General features: G+C 43.3%; 2 protein-coding genes across 2 annotated transcripts; one reads left to right on the top strand and one right to left on the bottom strand.

Moving 5' to 3' along the window:
* Positions 1-276: 276 nt before the first annotated feature.
* On the bottom strand, positions 277-3,046 carry h2az2b (H2A.Z variant histone 2b). The gene is made up of 5 exons (XM_029709982.1): positions 2,925-3,046; positions 1,939-2,016; positions 1,679-1,792; positions 1,408-1,537; positions 277-1,252 (listed from the first exon to the last, which is right to left on the bottom strand). The coding sequence occupies exons 1-5, from the start codon at positions 2,925-2,927 to the stop codon at positions 1,191-1,193; spliced, it is 387 nt and encodes a 128-aa protein (XP_029565842.1). The 5' UTR covers positions 2,928-3,046; the 3' UTR covers positions 277-1,190.
* Positions 3,047-6,260: 3,214 nt separating this feature from the next.
* purbb (purine-rich element binding protein Bb) lies at positions 6,261-8,831 on the top strand. Its single transcript, XM_029709981.1, has one exon. The coding sequence runs from the start codon at positions 6,295-6,297 to the stop codon at positions 7,198-7,200; it is 906 nt and encodes a 301-aa protein (XP_029565841.1). The 5' UTR covers positions 6,261-6,294; the 3' UTR covers positions 7,201-8,831.
* The last annotated feature ends 5,129 nt before the right edge of the window (positions 8,832-13,960 follow it).

Genomic DNA, 13,960 nt, shown 5'->3' with positions numbered 1-13,960 from the left:
TAAAATGAAGCATCAAGTAAAAACATTTAATAGCGAGAAGGTCCACACTCATGAATGTGGTGAAAAATTTAAAATTGATTTCTCAGAACAAACATTTCACAAAACTTGTTTTATTCCCCCCCCCCAAATTCATGAGTGCCGACCGACCTTCATTCTCCACTGAATAAAATTAAATAATATCTAAACTACTATATCTCTAAAGGTAAGCGAGGTCAAAGCTACATAGAAAACCACTAATCATATTCTGACTAAAATATGAATAACACACACAGGTAGTTTTTTTAAAAGACTTTATCTTTTGTAGGTATAAAACAAGTTTGTAGCAAAATCCAATCAACTCAAAGTTTTTCAGAACATGACAAGAACTTCAGCATTTGTTGGTCAGTAGCTAGGTTTCCATCCAATTGGCAACAGATTTTCATGCGAATACTCAAAAATGTACATAACGAAAATATGCAAATTTTTCCATCAGTGGTGTTTCCACCAAACAGACTTTTTACTGATAGAAATCTGTGTGTGATGACAGTGCACACAAAATGTACTTTTTTGCTTACGTTTTCATGTACCGAATAAAAAATCTAAAGTTCCATGTATGTGTTTCCATCGCATTTTCAACTCTACCGGTAGTTGTCACAAAAATTGTTGCATTAACTAGCAAATATGCCTACTCTGTTGTTATTGGAAAGGAGCATCAAGCTCATCACCATACACTTTCACCACCCTGTGAAGTTCATCATAAAATTTCATCTGTAGCCTAATAAAATGCATGGTTTCTTCTTGTCAATATTTGTGCATAAAGGAGTTTTCACTGGCATTTCTCGCATCATACATTTTACCAACACAAAAAGATCCCACCATGTTAAATGAACAAATTGTCTGTTGGCATTTATAAAATTGTACCGAAAATTCCTGTTTCCATCACAGCTGTCTTGGTTTTTTATACACTATGACTTTACTCGCATAAAAACTGTGGATGGAAACATGGTTATTGCACAAGTTTCTTGTCTGCAAAAAACCCTACCCTAAAACACACCCCTTTAAAACAGTACAAATCAACACATACCTCAAAGACTACACATCTCCCTCGAGAGACTACAACTATGGTTACAAAATTTCCCCTCAAAAAAATATGAGAAACAAAATGAACATGGCTGCCCATTCCTTCCTGGTGATGTGGGAGGTCACTTCCTCTATGCAGTCTTCTGTTGGCCCTTCTTTCCAATCAGAGACTTGTGGATGTGAGGGATCACACCTGCAGGAGGGAGAAAAAGGGACATTACGAATGGGTGATAGTGATACACATTGGTAGGTGAAGAGGTGAGTTTGCCCTAACCCATGTAATATAAAAAGTGCTTTGAGTTCCTGGAAGAACAATACATAAACCCAATTCATTAGTTTACAACTCACCTCCTCCAGCGATGGTAGCCTTGATGAGCGAGTCCAATTCCTCATCTCCGCGGATGGCCAGCTGTAAGTGACGTGGAGTGATACGCTTCACCTTCAGATCCTTGGAGGCGTTCCCTGCCAACTCCAACACCTGAAAGGGAAACACAAAAATAGGTTCAGTAAGTGTGCATTAGGGAAGTGTTGGAGCAAAAGCCTGCTCTATTGACCTTCATTAGAGTCCTCAATGAGTCTCCTTTTTTTGGGGGGGGGGGTTTAAATAAAAACATCTCACTTCAGCAGTGAGGTACTCCAAGATGGCGGCGCTGTAGACAGCTGCGGTGGCTCCCACTCTGCCATGGCTGGTGGTCCTGGTTTTCAGGTGTCTGTGGATACGACCCACCGGGAACTACACAAGGAGAAACATACACACAATGAGAAGATGCCTATCTTATGTAGGACTCACTTGTGACTAATTCAACAGGGAAAACCTGGGAAAAGAGACTGAGTTTCACATGTGACTACAGAAAACCAGGGGAAAGAGTGGGTACATGCCTGGAGTCCAGCCCTCTGGGAGCGAGAAACAGCCTTTGCCTTAGCTTTACCACTGTCCTTTCCAGCTTTTCCTCCTGCCTGGAAGGGGACAAACAAAAATTCAGTGAAATGACTTATGATACATCAACTTGATAAAATGTTTTTTTTTGTTCTACTTCTCAAAGCCTTGCCGAACTGTGTCCAGGGTGAAAAATACTCAATGTAGCGTTGGTGTACAAATACATTATTAATACACTAGCATTTTGTTAATGTTATTTTTGTTTACAACTTCCAGCAAATCGAAGAAGGCACATGCAATCTGTCATTACAATCACACTTATCCCGCCAACTGGAAGATAATGGACAATTTCCGGTATATAGTTTACCAGTTACCTAATTGTCATTTGATTTATTCAAGATGATTCATTCAAATGTTGCAAACAAAAAATATGCATAAATACGCAGTAAGAATGGTTTTACAATAGCTATCTAAAACTGTGAAATATTGGTATGCTTGTAGCTAGCTAACGTTAGCACAGGTTTTCTTGGCTGCTCGCCATTAGTATCTCTGTGCTCACAAGGCGGATTAGTGCTAACCTGGTTTAGCTGGCTAGCTCGGTGGAAACTTGCTACCGTAACGTTAATTCAATACACAACCCAAACTTTGCGAATATCTTGGAATATTAACATAATAAGAATCAGAAAGAGGCGGGGGGTAACGTAGCCAGATATTAGATATAGTTAAGCTATGTTTGAAATAAGTATGAGAAGCGAGTCGGTTGTAAAACAGATGGCGTACTAGCTAAATGTAGATGGCGCTCTTTCGTTAGCTAGCTTTCGAGTGTCAGTCGACGACGTCCTAACGTTATTTTGCACGCAAGCTTGAATTCGTGAATGCTACTAGCCTGTTTAGCATATCATTTACATTTAATCCAATTTACTATATTATGTCCTATAATACAGAGTGCACACACAGAATGTGCATAAAATAATCAAAAACTCGTTACCATGTCGCCGGTGACTTTTCCCTGTTCTATTTCGAAACGGAGAGAAACAATAAACCACGAAGCAACGCCAAGCGGATGAATGAGGATTCCCCGAGCTTCCAGAGCCAACCAATAGCTTTACTGCTTGCTCGTTCGAACGGTCTCTTCAACCAATTACAATCGTGTTTGTACAGTGTTTACTCATTCCTGCAACTGTATTGGACATTTTGGGATAGTAGAAACACCAGATAAATACTACCGCATTTATAATTCATTGAAGGTACGGTCACACAAGTAGGTCCTACATGCAGATTAAGATGAAATACCAACAATTCTGTGACATGAACAAATTTCAACTACATAATCCATGTAATTGTGCTGATCTATGAATTTTAGAAATAATGACTGTCTCATTGTTTAATATTTTTTTCCGGTGATATTCAGAATGATCATTCAGATAGAACGAAAGAGTAGGCTACATTTGTACTTAGGTTTTTTAATAAATGAATAATGATGGGATTTATATTGTGCTTTTCCAGGTGCTCAGAGCGTTACATTGTATAATAAAAACTCCCCTCATCCACCACACAACCAATAACTGACGTACCTGAATCCCATGTCACTCTGTTCACCAGCTCTCGCTTGATCAACGTTGATGCTGCCAGACCCGGGTAAAATGCATGAGTGCTGTGATTTAGTTTGGCTGGCACAATCGAAGCAATAAAAATGCCCCAAAAGTGCAAACTCCAAACTAGTAAGTGATGTGCCCCTCAACTAACCTAGCCTGCTTTACAGTATTTGACCAATGTTATCTGCCACTAGATTCAAAACCCTATACCAGTGGACATTGACGTTTGCAACCTATGTAGTAGGTGAGCAGGCTAGGCACTGTTAGCTGATGCCCTTCCACATTCAAAAGGATGCAAATTTACAAAAATTTAAAATATAAATTTAGTATATTGGACCAATGTTTGTATTGATATTTTCTTGTTAGGATTTAGGTTAAACATTGTTTAAAAAAAGAAGTAAATAAAACATATAATGTAAAGCCTAGACTGTGGCTTTAATAAGTATTTACTCTAATCATATCTAATTGACAGAGAGAAGCATGTCTGTCTTCTACTATCTGAACTTTATGTAGCGTTATGTCCTCTTGGGAAATCCTCTGGCTTGCCCATCTTCCTTGTGAGAGAAGCCCATCCCAGTCAGGCCTCCTTAGTGGTGGAGTGAGTCTCCCCTGCTGCCAGTACTGCTGTGTTTGGAACTGGACTGGACTGATGGGCATTACAAATCAGGGCGCCTACATAGGAGATTAAATATCAATGTGGTTTGAACACCCCCATAAGTGTCGCTGTCAAGAATATTTTGGGCACTCCCAACATTCAATGTGTAATTTGTACCCTTGACTTACGTGATAAAAGGTGAAATATAATGGGATAAAACATCGGTATGGGTGTTGCCTGCCTGCTGGATGTACACTGAGTGTACAAAACATTAGGAACACCTTCCTAATATTGAGTTGCACCCCCTTTTGCCCTCAGAACAGCCTCAATTCGTTGGGCATGGACTCTACATGGACTCTACAAGGTGACTTCAATGCTTCACACAGGTGTGTCAAGTTGGATGTATGTCCTTTAGGTGTTGGACCATTCTTGATACACACAGGAAGGTGTTGAGTGTGAAAAACCCAGCAGCGTTGTAGTTCTTAACACACTGAAACCGGTGTGCCTAGCACCTACTACCATACCCTGTTCAAAGGCACTTAAATCTTTTGTCTTGACTGTTAACTCTCTGAATGGCATGCATACATTTTCACTCTCAATTGTCTCAAGGCTTAAAAATCTTTCTTTAACCTGTCTCTTCCCCTACATTTACACTGAATTAAGTGGATTTAACAAATGACATCAATAAGGGATCACATTTTTCACCTGCATTCACCTGGTCAGTTTATGTCATGGACATAGCGGTTCCTAATGTTCCTAATATTTTGTACACTCAGTGTATATGAGGTCAATGTAAAGAGGGCCTCTTTGCCACATTATCAATATACTGTAGCGTGCTTGTTTTGGAACCAGAGTGGCCTTGGCCCAGTAAAAAAAAATCCAGATCAAAATGACGCTTTGTTGTCCCATTCGATTTTGTTCCCCCTTCCTTTTAGAAAATATTTAGACCAAATTTCATGGGATCATATAACATGATCTTTGTTGTAGCATATGATGTGATATGTTATGGTTCGGTTCTGTTTTTGTCTTTTAAACTACATCAAAAAAACAACGTGGGATCACATCTGAGGGAGGAACAGAATTTAACTCATGTTTTTATCTGGATTAAATGTTTTGAAAAACTGGGCACTGGGTTCGAGTCATAACCAATCCACCACTGAATTCCCTACACTGGTGTCAGAAGTGAGATAGTGGAGGAGGGATATATAGTGTAGTGATCTTTGGTGCTTGCCTCTGAATCAGAGCCCCATGTTCAAGTCCAGTGTACAACCCCTCTGAATTTTCTACAGTACTAGCTGACTGATCATGGGTTGATTGTTTGATTGGTGGCAGGTAGTCTAGCGGTTAAGAGAGTTGGGCCAGTAACCAAAAGGTTGCTTGTTCGAATCCCCGATCCGACTAGGTGAAAACATCTGCCGATGTGACCTTGAGCAAGGCACTTAACCCTAATTGCTCTGGATAAAAGCGTCTTCTAAATGACAAAAAAAATTATAATAATATGGGCACCACTGTGGTGTAATTAATAGTAACATTCATATCTGGATGACAGGGAAAATATTAGGAGTTACATGGTTAAATATTTCTTGTAACAATGCCTAGGTTTATGAAAATGTACAAGGTAAAATGTATTAATCTCATTGTAAATGGCTGGTCTTTTGTGACATTGTCAAATGACTGTCACTGTATAGTATAAGTGTAACAATTGATATGGAATTGCTTTTATTACTGCTTTTGTCTGTAGTATTCCACCAGTCTAGAATTTCACGTTTGCCCAGTTTTGCCTTAAATACCATAGCAACTGCACAGAAAAGGATCAGCTACAATTTATTGGAACTTCATTATAAAAATGGTTGTAAAAATGTTGGCCCGTTGATTGGACGGTGGTGTGGTCGTGATCCCGGTGTCCAGTAGGGTAAAAGCTCCATGAGAATTACGTCAACAGAACCTACATCTGAACCAATTACATGTTACAAGGTTAAGATGTAAGCGTGATTGACAGCGGAAATCGACCAATGAGGGAAAGCGAATTCGTTGAACCTAGAGTGATCGCCAGACCCAAGGCCAATGCGGGAGCGCTTGGGGCGGGTTTTGGTGATGACCATGAAAGGGGTGTGCAAGCCGAGAGGGAGATACGCAGGAGAGGGAGAAGCTGGCTGGCGGTGCTGAAGATGGCGGATGGTGACAGTGGGAGCGAGCGCGGCGGTGGCAGCAGCGGAGGAGGAGGGGGAGGTGGAAGCGGGTTCCAGCACTCCCAGAGAGAGCAGGAGACCCAGGAGCTGGCGTCCAAGCGACTGGATATCCAGAACAAGCGTTTCTACCTGGACGTCAAGCAAAACAACAAGGGCAGGTTCATCAAAATCGCCGAGGTCGGGGCCGGGGGCTCCAAAAGTCGCCTGACCCTGTCCATGTCAGTTGCGGCGGAGTTTCGCGACTACCTGGGGGATTTCATAGAGCACTACGCCCAACTGGGGCCTAGCAGCCCGGAGCAGATCGCCCAGTCCTCGGTCGGAGAGGACGGCGGGCCCAGGCGAGCCCTGAAGAGCGAGTTCTTGGTCCGTGAGAACCGTAAATACTACCTCGATCTGAAGGAGAACCAGCGGGGGAGGTTCCTGCGGATCCGACAGACCGTAAACCGAGGGCCCGGGTTCGGAGTAGGGGGGCCGGGAGGAGGCATGCAGGCCGGCCAGACCATAGCCCTTCCGGCCCAAGGCTTAATAGAGTTTAGAGACGCCCTTGCCAAGCATATAGATGATTACGGTGGAGACGACGAGGAGTTGGCGGGTGGAACGGCGGCTGGGGCCTATGGGGAACTTCCCGAGGGCACATCCATCATGGTGGACTCTAAACGGTTCTTTTTCGACGTCGGGTCCAACAAATACGGCGTGTTCCTGCGAGTGAGCGAGGTCAAACCGAGCTACAGGAACTCTATCACCATCCCGTTCAAAGCGTGGGGGAAGTTCGGAGGAGCTTTCAGCCGCTATGCGGAGGAGATGAAAGAGATCCAGGAGCGACAGCGGGATAAAATTTATGAGAGAAGAGAGGAGTCGGAGGGAGAGGAGGTGGATGACGACTGAGTAGTTGAAACTGCTTATATAGTTCAGTTCACACAGTAAGATCAGCAATAGGATATCTGGCAGAAATGGCAGATTTAAGTGCATGACGAATCGAACTTTAATACTAGAAAATATCGTGGCGTTAAAAAGTAAATTTGACAGGGGAGCTATTGACGTATTTAACACCTGGAGTTTGTTTATGAGGGTTAGATGGGGTGTGAAGTAAAACAAAAAGTTAAAGTTATGGGACTAGTATAGTAGTGTGTAAATGAGACTTTTCTCATGGATTTAAAAAAGATTGCAATTGTGTTTTGTAGAAAAAGAAATATACCTAAAACCAGCAACTTGGTTTTCATAACAATTTAAGAAGCCAATGACACCTTTATAATAAATGTTTCCTTTCAAATATAGATCTATATTTAAAAGAGTAAGGAGTGTACCTTGACCCCATTAATTTAGCTATTTCCATTTCTCCATGTAAGGAGATAACCAGCATCCATTGTATTCCCATTCTAGGTCTCCTATGTGGGCAGTGTGTGTGGGATCCTTACAAGTTAGTGAAAGTAGTAGGAAGGAATGTCTAGAATGCTGCCTGCTGTCATTTTGTGGAGGTTTATATTTAGTGTGTTAACCGATAGAGATAGCTATATAACACAGGCAGGCCCCTTTACAGACGATTATGATGAGAAATGTTACTGAGAGAACTATATCTGCAGGCCTGTCTAAAGGCCTCAGAGACTAAATTGGAGCCATGTGCTAATGTAGTTAGCTGGCAGTATCACATCACTCTCCAAACAAATAGACCTAAACATGGTGGAGGAGTGAATTATTTTCTTCTTTTTTTTTACATATAAATGCCAGGCAATATTTACAAAGTCTGTTTCCTCTGACTTAATGGGTTTGAAAGTAATCTGTAAGTCTCTGTAAGAGGGGAGCACTGTGTCTCCTCAGTCCTCACGCAATGTGGCCTGGTGTCAATAGATTGGCAGGCCTGTTAACCAATTGGCAACCAGGAAGGACAGTATCTTCCTGCTGTATGAGTCCCGTGGGAGCCTTCCCTCTCAGCGTTGACACACGGATGGGACCCCCACTTATCCACACACACACACCAACACACTGCGAGAGCCTTGTGAGCAGGTCATTGCAAGTTATCGCTGGGTGAAACCCAGAGCTACTACTACTGTCACCCAGCCAGCCAGGCTGTGTGGGGCATCAATGATAACATAGCACCAGTTCCTCTGCTCAGGCCCAGCCAGGACAGACCACACACACTCTGTCTCTCAGAGCCCAGGCATCAGCACAGCCACACCACTAACATCACACTACGTTACTGGATAGTAACGGATGGATGGATGGTTTCCTTTTTATTTCGAAAGAGAACTATATTGAAAGAAGATTATACGTATAAAAGAGAAGATACTGAACAAACCAGCATACAATATTTTTTAAATACCTTAAAAAGAAAAGGAAAAATGTATATGAATTATATAGCCTAAGTATTTCATGAAACATAGCTGGGATGTGACTAAATAGTCCATGATGTTGTTTTCTTTGAGTTTTTTCTTTATTTTCACTTTCATTTTCATTTGTTGGGTTTCTCCCAGAAAGTGAAAGAAATAACACTTCTGTGATTAAAAATAATATAAATGCAATAGATATTGTGATTGTTACTTCAGAAATCCCTTTCTCTCCCCTCCTCACTCTAACAACCAGCAGCTGCTGAACGGTACCTCATAGTTCTCCATTTTAACGTTCCCTTCTTAGGTCGTATGACTTTTAAAGCTCCTACTACAATCAGTTAAAATCATTCTAGTCCCAGCTATTCTCTGTTGCTTGTAGTTGTTCCAAAATAAACATGTAGAACCAGTCACAGGCATTTGATCTGAGTTGGGGGATGACTGCCCAACGCATCGTCAATACCTAAGAGTTTTCATATTACACCTTCTCAACTCCAAGCTTGAAGTCGCCTTCTGTTTACCTTATACCATATTCTCCTTTAACTTTGTTCACAGTGCCATCAAGGCAATTAGATGTTTTTGTAATTGAAAACCGACTACCAAATAGTGTGCTATAACTACATGAGAAGGCAAACAAAGCACTGACGGACATTCAGGGCTCAGTTAGGTATTTAAAATGCGTAGTAAACCAATTGCTTTCTGACACTAAGAATGTGTGGTGTTGGATTCTTTGCCACTTTGTTGTTGCACTTTAAGATACCAAACACAATGTCATATTATTCCTTAGACTCAGCCAGTTTAGGGAGGGGGGGGTCTCCAGTCTTCTCCCCAGCACCATCTCAGTGACACGGCAGCTGTCCTGTGTGCTCTGCTGTTGCAACATATCAAGACCCTCCTCTCTTCATCAGTCAATAAAGTAGCTCTTTACTTAGGAAAACAGCCTATCTGGCCTATACATTTACCACAACACAAGGTAAACGTCTCAAGCATACAGAAGAAATAGGAGCTAGAAGGCATATCTTTCTGGTTTTGATCTACAATTTGTCACAACTGTTCAAATAAATGAGTGTGTTTGAGATACTCAGACTCGGCTTATAATATGTCTGCACAGATGAGCGGTTCATTATCAACAGCAAAATATCTGTTGATTTGTATAATCTGTTTATCTGGAACAAGTATGTCTCCATCAGACCAAATGAAACTAGGGGTAACATGTTTGACGTACCATAGAAGTTGTCCTTAACCATATGTCTCGCAGATTACTTTACCCCCAATCCCAACCTTAACCATTTTGGGGGTTGAAAAAATATCTGCCCCTACATCTGAGGTTAGGGGTAACATCTACCTACATATGTGGCTTGGTGAAAGCACATGCCGTGTCGGCTGAGGGGAGGGTGAGCTCTGTCATACGAAGCAGCAGGATGACTACTGTAGGCGTAACCTGACTCCTCCTCCCTTGCACTGGTCTCTTCCTCTGTTCTCTGGGCCTATCAGGTCTCTCGCCCTCTTTCTCTCTCCTCTTTCTCTCTCCCTCTCCCGCTCTCTCTCTCTCTCTTTCTTTCTTTCTTTCTTTCTTTCTTTCTTTCTTTCTTTCTTTCTTTCTTTTTTTCTGTAAATCTGGAGTGAGGACATCCTTGTGTGTGTGTGTGTGTGTGTGTGTGTGTGTGTGTGTGTGTGTGTGTGTGTGTGTGCTGACAGGGCAGTGGGTGCTATTTTAATGTTGGAGGCCTGGACAGACTAACATTCCTCCTGTCGTGCCTAGGAGTCAGCTGTGCCATTAGATCCTGAGTGCCCCACACACGCATGCTCATATACACACATGAACTCACATTCTCACACTCTCAGGGTTTGATAGTGTTAAAGCATGTTCACACGCAGTGCACAAACCCAATTACAGACAGACGACAAACTGCACATCCAGAGAGACGGAGCCTGGCCGGACAGGACTAGCACAGATGCTCAGTGTCTCAGATATTGTGCAAGCACACACACACACACACACACACACACACACACACACACACACACACACACACACACACACACACACACACACACACACACACACACACACACACACACACACACAGCGATGTAGACCTCAGTATACCTCACCCGGATCATCCTAGCAGACACGTTATTTATACTACCAATCTTTGTGTCTGGTCTAAGCAGCTGTGATGTGATGGTTAGAGGAGACAGGTTCAACATAGTCAACCATTCTGCCTGCCTGTTCTACCGGCTGTTAGTGCTGTGGTGGGCGGTGATGTGTGTGCTGGTTGTGTAGCAGCTGGTGAGTCACTGATGGAATTGGTGGTGTGTGTGTGTTTGTGTGTCGTTTTAGTAGTCATTTTGTGTCTCCAGGAGGAGGCAGGGTTTGGCCAGTAAATCAACTGAAAGCGTGACACAGCTCTCTCTCTCTCTCTTACACACACACTCCCCTCTTCTCCCACTCTCTCCTTCCTCTCTCCCCTTCTCTCCCTCTCTCTCCTTCCTCTCTCCCCTCCTCTTCCTCTCTCTTCTCCCTATTTTCCCCTCCTCTTCCTCTCTCCCCTCCTCTTCCTCTCTCGCCTCCCTCTTCTCCCCTCCTCTTCCTCTCTCCCCTCCTCTTCCTCTCTCCTCCCTCTTCTCCCCTCCTCTTCCTCTCTTTCCTCCTTCTTCTCCCCTCCTCTTCCTCTCTTTCCTCCTTCTTCTCCCATCCTCTTCCTCTCTCTCCTCCTTCTTCTCATGTCTTCTGGCAAACTGTTTTTGTGAGGCAGAGCAGAGAAGTTAACTGGCATGTGAGGGAGAGGGAGAGAGAGTGGCCTGTGGAGGGGAGGAACACACAGCATGATTACATCACCCTATCCTGTGATGCTTTGAGAGTGTGTGTGCACCACCTGACACACGTTAAGATCTTAGGTTTAGACAATGAGTGTGTGTTGAGGGTTAGTAAAAGGGTTGTGGATGATTCTGGAAGATCTTTCCCCCTCGAGGCTGATAACATGTTCTACCACCAGCTTCCTGCAGTGCAGTATGGGTTTACTCTATTATTCCTTCAGGCTGTGCAAGCTTTGATATGGAGTCAGATACATTTCCCCATTGACACTGTTATGAGGTCAGTTTTACGTCTAAACTGCACATAGATCAGTAATATCTCTGTTACTCCTTAGGCTAGAGTTTTACCCAGAGCTCCTGACACAACAAAATGACGCAGCGTCGATGATGTCACCCGCCACAAACACACAGAGGCATAGTTGCAGACAAAAAGCTGGCAAATGCCCTTTTTAGCAAGCGACACAGGGTGGGGTGGAGGATGAGGAGGGGGCATGAGAGGGAGGTTAGCTCTAAACCCCATGTCAGTGTGTGGACAGATCGACAGGAAGCAGCTTTCACACACAGAGGGAAGGGCAAATGAGAACATTTCCTGCTGGACTCTCCACCCATCAGATTCCTCCTGATGACAAATTTGACTTCCTATTTCTCTTAGATGGGAGAACGATGTGTTTACTCTTATAAACAAATCTATGGTCATTTTTCCATTATAAGTCATCCCCTGGGCACAGATCTAGAATCTGCTTACCCTCCCCAAATCCTGACCTTAATAATTATGGGGGGAAACGCAATATTGACCTTAAATCATTGCCTAGGGGCAACGTCATCCTACTGTCCTACAGTCCTACAGTCCTACTGTCCTACTGCCCTACAGTCCTACAGTCCTACTGTCCTACTGTCCTACAGTCCTACAGTCCTACTGTCCTACTGCCCTACAGTCCTACAGTCCTACTGTCCTACTGTCCTACTGTCCTACTGTCCTACAGTCCTACTGTCCTACAGTCCTACTAGTATTTCTGTCCTGACTGATCCTTTCCTTACAGACAGCCTCACGCTGACCTCAAATCCTCCCCCCAACGTCACACAGACAAACCTTCTCTTCTTCAAGCACAGGAGATGTGTGAGAGAGAGGGAGAGAAAGAGAGAGAGCGAGGGAGGGAAGTGGAAGTAGTGAGACTATGAGCCCTGTCATATCACACTGGGCTCTGTGCCAGATCAAACTGGGATTATTCCACATGCTCCCAGCAGCTCTCTGCCATCACGCTAAGTGTGTGTGTGGATTCAACACTTGAGCAATTGAGGAAGCCTGTAAAACACCTTGGCTTGGACCCATGTGTGACTGTATGACATCATAGTGTTGGCCAGTGAGTATAAAAACACTTTATAAAGATAGAGTTAACACTATTATCCCTGTATGATTAGATCAGAATGGTAGCTAGCAATAATAAGCCTACACCAACTGTAGTCAGTGTCTCATCAGTGCAGCTACGCGTCAGCTGGGGCACTTCCTACAGCCATGTTTAATCATAATGTGAGGGTCCAGTGTGTATGTGTGTGTGTGAATGCGTACATGCATGTAAGCGGGTGTGTGTGTTGCACGATTCAGAGGGCAAGGACCAAAAGGCTTCTTAACAGCTTCTACCCCCAAGCTATAAGACTGCTGAACAATGAATTACCCGGACTATTTACATTAACCCCCAGCTGCTACTCGCTGTTTATTATCTATGCATAGTCACTTCACCCCTACCTACATGTACAAATGACCTCAACTAACCTGTACCCCCGCACATTTACTCGGTACCGGTACCCCCGTATATAGCCTCGTTATTGTTATGTAATTTTGTTGTTTTTTATTTATTTTTATTTCACCTTTATTTAACCAGGTAGGCCAGTTGAGAACAAGTTCTCATTTACAACTGCGACCTGGCCAAGATAAAGCAAAGCATTGCGACACAAACAACAACACAGAGTCACACATGGAATAAACTAACATACAGTCAATAATACAATAGAGAAAGTATATACAGTGTGTGCAAATGAGGTAGGATAAGGGGGGTAAGGCAATAAATTGGCCATAGTGGCGAAATTATTACAGTATGGCAAATTAAATACTGGGGTGATAGATGTGCAGAAGATGAGTGTGCAAGTAGCGATACTGGGGTGCAAAGGAGCAAAATAAATAATATGGTGATGACGTAGTTGGATGGGCTGTTTACAGATGGGCTATGTACAGGTGCAGTAATCTGTGAGCTACTCTGACAGCTGGTACTTAAAGCTAGTGAAGGAGATATGAGTCTCCAGCTTCAGAAAGTTTTGCAGTTCGTTCCAGTCATTGGCAGCAGAGAACTGGATGGAAAGGCGGTCGAAGGAGGAATTGGCTTTGGGGATGACCAGTAAGATATACCTGCTGGAGCGCGTGCTGCGGGTGGGTGCTGCTATGGTGACCAGTGAGCTGAGATAAGGCGGGGCTTTACCTAGAAAGGACTTATAGATGACCTGGAGCCAGTGGG

This window comes from Salmo trutta, chromosome 23 (genome assembly GCF_901001165.1).
Source record: "Salmo trutta chromosome 23, fSalTru1.1, whole genome shotgun sequence".
Lineage (NCBI taxonomy): Eukaryota > Metazoa > Chordata > Actinopteri > Salmoniformes > Salmonidae > Salmo > Salmo trutta.
The sequence above is the reverse complement of the archived record's forward strand: the minus strand, read 5'-3'. Positions and strand labels throughout refer to the sequence as shown.